The sequence below is a fragment of the Trichechus manatus genome, unplaced genomic scaffold (assembly GCF_000243295.1).
Source record: "Trichechus manatus latirostris isolate Lorelei unplaced genomic scaffold, TriManLat1.0 scaffold00038, whole genome shotgun sequence".
In the NCBI taxonomy this organism is placed as follows: Eukaryota; Metazoa; Chordata; class Mammalia; order Sirenia; family Trichechidae; genus Trichechus; species Trichechus manatus.
In genome coordinates, this window is record NW_004443974.1 from 16624115 (window position 1) to 16632947 (window position 8833).

General features: G+C 37.3%; 1 protein-coding gene across 8 annotated transcripts in view; it reads right to left on the reverse strand.

The window, feature by feature from the left end:
- The window catches only part of SETX (senataxin), an 86533-nt gene that overhangs the window by 60985 nt on the left and 16715 nt on the right, over nucleotides 1-8833 (reverse strand). For all 8 annotated transcript variants that reach the window (XM_023730827.1, XM_023730828.1, XM_023730829.1 and 5 more), the window contains one exon: nucleotides 6747-6856. In XM_023730827.1, the coding sequence (XP_023586595.1) occupies nucleotides 6747-6856 (110 nt within the window). The remainder of the gene's footprint in view (nucleotides 1-6746; nucleotides 6857-8833) is intronic.

The following is an 8833-nucleotide window of genomic DNA, read 5'->3' on the forward strand; positions in this document are numbered from 1 at the left end:
TGTGTATAGGTATAGATTTGTCTTTTATTTATCCAGGTCCAAATCTGTTATACATCTTTATTTGTGCCTTTCAGTGATTTTGAAAAATACTCCACCACTATCACCTCTTCTCCATTCTCTTTTTCCTTCCTTCAGGAACCTGTTAGACCTTCTCACTGTATCCTCTATGTCTCTTAACATCTTTTTTCTCCGTACCTTTGGCTCTCTGTAGTGCATTCTGGGTAACCTGTATGACTGTCTTTCAAGTTTACTCTCTTTAGCCACACCTAAGTAGCCATTTAACTCATCTGTTGTTGTTGTTAGGTGCTGTCAAGTCGGTTCTGACTCATAGTGGCCCTATGTACAATAGAACGAAACAGCGCAGTCCTGCGCCATCCTCACAATCGTTACGCTTGAGCTCACTGTTGCAGCCACTGTGTCAATCCATCTGGTTGAGGGTCTTCCTTTTTTTCACCAACCCTCTACTTTACCAGGCATTATGTCCTTCTCCAGGGACTAACCCCTCATAACAACATGTCCAAAGTACGTGAGACGCAGCCTCACCATCTTTGCTTCTAAGTAGCATTCTGGCTGTACTTCTTCCAAGACAGATTTGTTCGTTCTTTTGGCAGTGCATGGTATATTCGACTTTCTTTGCTAACACCACAATTCAAAGGCGTCAATTCTTCTTTGGTTTTCCTTACACATCGTCCAACTTTTGCGTGGATATGAGGCGACTGAAAACCACATGGCTTAGATCAACCACACCTTAATCTTCAAGGTGGTATCTTTGCTTTTTAACACTTTAAAGAGGTCTTTTCCAGATGTGCCCAATGCAATGCGTTGCTTGATTTCTTGACGGCTGCTTCCACAGGTGTTGACTGTGGATCCAAGTAAAATGAAATCCTTGACAACTTCAATTTTTTCTCCTTTTATCACGATGTTGCTTATTGGTCCAGGTGTGTAACCTATCTACTAAGTTTTTAATTTTACTGTATTTTTCACTTTTAGAAATTCTATTTGGGTCTTTTAGAAATATTCCTGGTCTTTTGACAGTGGGTTTTCAAGTCTCTCTTTTATTTAAGCATTTTATTGTCTGCATCTAATCATTCTGATTACACAAAGTTCTTTGGGTATAACTGTTTATTATTATTTCTGCTCTCACAGTGGCTTCTCTTTCCTTTTTTCTTTTTTGTAATTCTGGCAACTTCAGCTGGGACTGATCTGTGGCAATCTCAGCTGACGGTGTGTCACCATGGAGAGGATTTGCAATGGTTTCTACTAGGTGCCACAGAACACAGTATTAAACATGCAAGGCAAACATGAACTTCTAACTCATACAAAGACAGGCCTGTGGTTACAGGGTCTCGGGAGAGTCTTTTTTTTTCCCCTTCAGCTTGAATTATTTTCTACTACACCTTTGACTAAAGGTGTAGCCCTTCAAAGGTCTCAGCTTTATGCCAGGACCTATTCCCACTCCCTACCCCAAAACCTTGTTTAATATGTACCTGTTAAGCCCAAGTTTTAGGTTTTACTAACTTTGGTTAACATTCTCTGGGCAGTTGAGGGTTTCTCCTCCATCTTCCACTGTGGTTTCCAGTCCCATATATGTTCTTGGACTCTGAAAACATCCATTACACTCTTGCCTTCTTTGATAAGCATTTAAATTCCTGTCATATTTTATCTGGTATTTCTAGGTATTTTGTAGCAGCAACGTTCTTCAGTTTACATGGCCGCTAGAATGCCAGAAATTGAAGTTCTAGTGGCCCCTTTTTTCTTTTCTTTTTTTTAGTGAAACTGGGGGGAGACCTCAGAATTAGACTTATTAAAATTATTAGCTTGGTTTGTGACACTCTGTCTTTGGTCTAGGCATGGCCCACTTTTAAATTTTCTTTTTAAAATAATACAAGCAGCATCTACAAACTCACCATCCAAAACAAAAACTAGGATCTTCACCATAATATAATTATATGATCCCCCATCTCTCCCACCTCCCAACTTGAGGTAACCATCAACTTGAACCTCAAATTCTTCTTTCCCTTGCTTTTTTATACAATTATACCTCTATGTATTCCTAACAAAGCATTCACTCTGTTTTTAACTCTTTAAAAAGGGCTCCCCACTACATGTAATCTTTGGGAACTTCTTTTCTACCAAGATTTATCCATTTTGTTTCACATTGGTAGTCTGTTTTGACTGCTACATAATGTTCACTGACCTTCCCATTGATGGGCATTTGAGTAGATGAGGAATATGCTATGCAATTTATGTATGCCTCCTGTTACACATGTTCAGAGTTTCTCCCAGGTACATACCCAGGAATAAAACTGGTCATGCTGATGACGATGATGATGCTAAACTATTCTCCAAGGTGACTGCACCAGTTTATTTTATGCTTCTACCAAAAACGATAGAGATCCTACAGATCCACATCCTCTCCAAAAACTGTATTCTCAATCACACAAGTATAAAATGGCATCTCACTGTGGTCTTGATTATCATTTCCTTGATCTTGCCTGTTCAGGTCTTAGTTCATTTTTCTTTTGGGGTATGGAGATATTCTTCTCACTTTGTGATATTCTCTTAGAAGAAGTTTTCTGAATTTGTCTTTGATGTTCTTAAATTTCATTATTCTGTCTAGGCAGGTTTTTCCTTCTCTCTCCTCTTTTGACACTACGTAGGTCCTTATAATCTGAGATCTCATTTTTTTTTAATTCCAGGAGTGTTACGTTGAAACCTCTTACAATAATGAATTTATCTGTTTTTCCCTGTAGTTCTAACAATAATTGTACCATATTATTTCAAGGCTATTTTAACCAGCATATACTTATTTAAAATTGCTTCATATTCTTGCTGAATTGGACCTTTTGTCATTATGTAGTAACCATCTCCATTCCTGTCCTCATGTTTATTTTAGCTGGTATTACTACAGCTTCATCAACTTTTTGAGGTTAAGATTTGTCTATTATAGTTCTTTTTCCATCCTTTACATCCACCTTTTTCATGCCCTTGTTTTAGGTGTGTCTCTTGGAAACAGCATCTATCTAGAATTTTTTTAATAATCCAATCTGATGATCTTTGTCTTTTAACTGACAAATTCAGTTCACTTACATTTAGTAAAACTGATATCCTTAAATCTGTCTGTTATGTCTGAACCTTTTGTTTCTTTTTAAACATTTCTTACTTTTAAAAATAATTCTTACCTATCTCTGCCGTAACAGGATGAAAACTTAGCATGTTCTCACATCTTTGATCTTGTCTGCATAACTCTATCATGTTGATTTTACTAATTCCAAGTTATTATTAATATAGTTTCTTCAAACTTAGTTTTGTCTTGAATAATACCAAACTTTACCATAGTCTCTCTATACATCTCCTGCAACATGTCCTAGGTTCTTCTCTCTTATGTTCTTTGTTCAGTGTGGGTCTTTGTGTGGCAAACCTTCTATGGCCTTGTATGAACAAAGTATTTTATCGCACACTCATCTGTAGGAGATTGGCTGAATATATAATTTTAAATCTTAAGCTTCTTCCTTCAATACTCTGAAAATATTATGCCATTGTCTTCTTGCATCCAATGTGAATGTTACAAATTTGAAGTCATTCTAATTCCTGTATCTTTGTATACGATACTCTCTTGGAAGAGGCTTTCTGAATTTGTCTTTGATGTTAAATTTCACTATTCTGTCTAGGTACGTTTTTCCTTCTGTGTCTTCTTTGACACTCTCTAGGCCCTTATAATCTGAGATCTCATTTTTTTTAATTTCAGGAAATTTTTCTTTATTTCTCCAAATACTTCATCTCAATTTTTATTTTTCTCTTTCTGGAACTTCTTACATCCATATGTTAGCATTTCTATCCTCCATATCTCTTAGCTTTTCTATTTGTCTTTTTCTTCTTCCTTAGAAATTTCTGGTCTTCTGATTTAGTAACTCATCTCTTTAGCTGTACTCATTTATCTCATCTCCTGAAATCTTTACCATATTTTAGAATTTTATCTATATTGCATATAGTTCTGCTTTGTTCTTAGGTTTTCTATAGTTCTTGCTTCATATTGATATCTTCCCTTATCTATTTTAGCATGTTCATTTATAATAATTTTAAATTACTGGACAATTTTTCTAATATTTCTCTTTCTACTGAAATCTATGTTCATCCGATGTTTGTTATTTTGACCTGTGAATTAATTTTCCCTCTAGAGAAGAAGGCCAGGCCCCAGTCTGGCTGAGTACCAATAAATTCAGGGGTAGGAGTCTGCAAACAGTTTACAATATAATTTCTAAGGTCAGAGCTTCACCCTTTATTCCCTGGGAGAAACAGCATTAGGAGAAGACACCACTAGGCTAATTCCTCAGTCTTGAAGTCAAGAGGCGATAGTGCTGAAGCAATTGGCCCCTACCGGCTAGTCTCATCGTCTAACAATCACACCTCTTGCATACACACTGGATTCTGTATTGCCCTGATTTTATTCCTGCCTTCACCAGGATCAGATCTTTGAGTTGCCACAGGTATGGGTACAGGCATTGTTTATCCAAGGCACTTGTCATCCCAAAGTTTCTCCTACTTTTCTCCATTTTTTTCTTGAGTTCCTCCAGAGTTGATTTTAGGGGTAGAGGAAACAGCCAACAGTGCTGATCCTGGCTGTCTGTCCTGGTCTTAGCTGTCTTAACTTTCATTTTCCTCATGTTTTTCGGATTCAGTTTATAAGCTCATCCTGAGAGAAAGGGATTTTGTGTCTCTTCTCCCCTCCCCCTGCTCAATCCATAATCCTAACTATAAACTAAAGATTGTCTCTAGCTCCCAGAGTTCTAGTCTAGAACTGGGTATCATACTGGCAGCTCAGGACTTCCACCCTTTGGTCACATAAAGGATACTGCAGACTCAGTCACCACCAGGCCTGTAAGTGCTTAACAAAGGTTCTTGTTAATAGGTTAGACCTGCTTCCTCTTTAAGAACACAGTTTTTAAAAAGCCAGTCTCAGAGAGCACCTGACTGTCAATCCTCTTTCACAGGTAGGGGAGCCTCACCCTTGTTTTAAGTAAGCTTACCTCTGGTTCTCTGACTTGCCTGAATTCCTATTTTCCTTCACAAGCTGGATCTCCAGCCACCTCTGGTTATTGAGGCCTATAGGTTTATCACCATTTATCATTTTGTATTTCTGTTCCATTGCTGGTCCACAGAAATATTTATTTTAGGGGGGATGTGACTATACCTTTTTAATTTCCTCTTCTTGAATTTTTTGTTACGTTTGGCACAGAGCAGACTGGGACTACACTATCATCTTGACTGCAATCCCCACTGCCATACCTCTATCTTAGCTGCTTTTATTTTTTTTAATTCTTCCTTTCTTGCCTTATATTGGTAGAGCAGCTCTTCATGACTACTGGCTTAATGTAGTAACACTCAGTTCTAGATGCCAATGTGCATGGGACCTGCAGCACTGACTACCCTCGCCACACAGTAATAAAACATCAAATGCCAGCCATAAACTCTATGCTCCGGTGTGACTCTGCGTCTGTTCCTGCCCACTGTTCTGATTTTTCTTAATATTTTATTGTGCTTTTGGTGAAAGTTTACACAGCAAGTTAGGTTCCCATTTAACAATTTCCACACAAAATGTTCAGTGACATTAGTTATATTTTTCAGAACGTGTCAACATTTTGTGTATCGATTGTTCCATTTCCAGCGCTCTAGTTTCCCTACCCCTTATCTTCTCATCTTTGCTTTAGAGTTAATGTTGACCTTTTCGTCTTGTATAGATGGGTTTTTTTTTTTTAAGCAGAGCACCGTACTTAAGGCAAAAGCCTTTATTTTGTATGCTACTCTGCTACTATGCTAAAAGGTGATCTAAAGGGACAGTTTCAGTTCAAGGTTTAATGAGTGTCTCAGGGCCACAGTCTCAGGGAGTCCTCTAGCCTCAACTGGTCCAGTTAGTTTAGACTTTTTTAAGAATTTGAGTTTTGTTCTACATTTTTCTCCCATTCTATCGGGGACCATCTATTATGACCCCAGTCAGAATGGTCCCACTGTTCTGATTTTTACGTCCCTTTTCATTTCTAGCATCTAGGTATGCTCGTCTCCTCTATTATCAAAATAATTTCTGAAAATATTTTAACCGGTGAAGAATGTAATCAATGTCACTGAATTGTACGTGTAAAAATTGCTGAATTGGTTTATGTTCTGCTGTGTATATTTTCAACAACAACAAATAAAATAAAATAAATCATTTAAAAAATATATATATACATATTTTTACCTGGTACACTTCCATGTGTTTGGAGAGGGTCAAGCAGGCAAGGGAGGTAAGAGAGATGCATCCTCCTTCATTAGCTCATTTATGTATTAAAAGAAGTTCAAATATTCCCTTATCTGTCTTTTAAGCTTGAGCATCAACTTTAAAAATTATTTCCTATCCTCTTGGATCTCCTTTTCTCTGACCCCACAACACCCTCTACTTACCTATGGTATAATTTTATAATAATAAAAAAAAGTTTAGCAAATATCTTTAACAAAATACACACTACCCATAACCCACTGCCATCTAGTCGATTCCAACTCATAGCAACCCTACAGCAAAGGGCAGAACTGCCCCATAGGGTTTCCAAGGAGCAGCTAGTGGATTCAAACTGCTGACCTTTTTAGTTAGCAGCCGAGCTCTTAACCACGGCTAAAAGTCTTTATTATAGCTAATCTATATGTACAAAAACAAAGTCTTTTCTATTCCCTAACACTCATATAACTTACCACTGCCTGCCACTCATACTCACCATTTCATTGGGATGAACCAAAAACAAATAGATCCCTGGATGTTTGTCAAAAACTTGAAAGGAGCAATTGGCTTGTTCCATCCGACAAAGTGCTTCAACACATAATTCGTCTAAAAGGGAAGTAGTAAATATAAGATACAAATCTTATCAACTTATCAAGATTCCCTAAATCTGTAAGTACAGAACAAGATTCCCTTGTTCTGTAAGTAAATGAAAAGGTTTTTTGTTGTTTTTAGCTGAGGCATAAAAATGCTGATAGTGTGAATGCAGAAACAATTTTTACCTAACAGATTAATCAGTTGACTATAGTGAATTATTAAGAATTATTCAGACTTTATTAGACCATACATGTTCTTTTACACTTGGCGTAATTACCTCCACGGGGGTATCTTCTTAGAATTACAGTTATTAAGTCCAATTCCATTTTACATTTTCATACATCTGGACTTTATTTGGTACAGGAATAAAGGATGAAGTCAACTTTTTCCCCAAATAGCTAGCTGTCCTAATCTCACTGACTGAATAATCCATCTTTTCTCCACTGATTTGAAATGCTGCAATCATCAAATGCTAAATTCCTCAAATATATTTGGCTTATTTCTGTACCCTCTAGTCTGTTCCACTGGTCTATGCTAGCACCCTTCTAATTCCTGTTGCTTTATAGAAAATTCCTCATTACTCTTCTTCTTGAGAAGTGTCCAAAGAGACTCATATATTTACCCTACTAGATGAATCAACTTTAGTTTGTCAAGTTTCAAAACGTATTATGCCAGGGACAGCTGTTGTCTTTAGGAGGGATAATGACTGCAAGAGCAAGAGGGGAGCTTCCAGGGTGTTTGTAATGTTTTGTTTCTTGAGCTACGTGTTATTTTCACAACGTGTTTAGTTTCTGAAAATCAAACTTATATACCTTTTTGTATATATTATTTTTCACTAAAAGTTTGAAAACTGCCTTCTTAGAATTTTAAATCTGATTACTCAGAATTTATGGATTTAGAAAAGAGCTACCTTTCCATTTACTGAAAATACAAAAGTCAGAAAATAAGTTAAACTCAAAAAGAAGCAATCAGATAAAATCTATAAAGTACATTATTTTACCATACAGTTTCTTCAACAAGTCAAACTCATGGGTGAAAAAAAAAAAGTATGTATGTGCGCATGTGTAGGAGTAGGGTCTTTTTAGCAAAAAGGCAGAAACAACCCAAGTGCCCATCAACGGATGAATGGTTAAACAAACAAAAAGTGGTACATACATACGATAGAATACTACTCAGCCATAAAGAGAAATAAAGTCCTGATGCATGCTACACATAGATGAACCTCAAAGACATTATGCTGAATGAAATAAGTCAATCACAAAAGGACAATTACTGTATGACCTCATTTATATAAAACAACCCAAAAGCAAAACCCATTGCCATCGAGTCGATTTCAACTGATAGTGACCCTACAGCAGAGTGCAGAACTGCCCCATAAGGTTTCCAAGGAACAGCTGCTGGACTTGAACTGCTGACTTTTGGTTAGCAGCCGAGATCTTAACCACTGTGCCAACAGGGCTCCATATGAAATGATAAGAACAGGTAAATATATAGAAACCAACAGTTATCAGTGGTTACCTGGGGTAGGAGGGGGAGGGAGACAGGGAATCATTCTCTGGGAAGTAGTGGGTTTATGTTTATGCTGATGGAAAAATTGGCATCGATTAAGGGTAATGGTTACACAACTTGACTAATTGCTATCACTAAACTGTACACCAGAAAAAGGGTGAAATGACAAATGTAGTGTTAGATATGATTTTACAACAGCAGCAGCAACCCCTCCCCTTCCCGCAAAAAAAAAGGATGCAGTTGCTGAAACTACTTAGATACAACCAAACACCTCGTGGGATTAGTTCTCTTGGTTCAAAGGTTTACGGTCATGAGACTATTCAGCCAACTGGCCTAACACTATTTTTAGTTTCTGTTCTACCCCTAATGGTTAAGAGCTCAGCTGCTAACCAAAAAGTTGGCAGTTCAAATCCACCAACCACTCCTTGGAAACCCTATGGGGCAGTTCTACTCTGTCCTATAGGGTCGCTATGAGTCAGA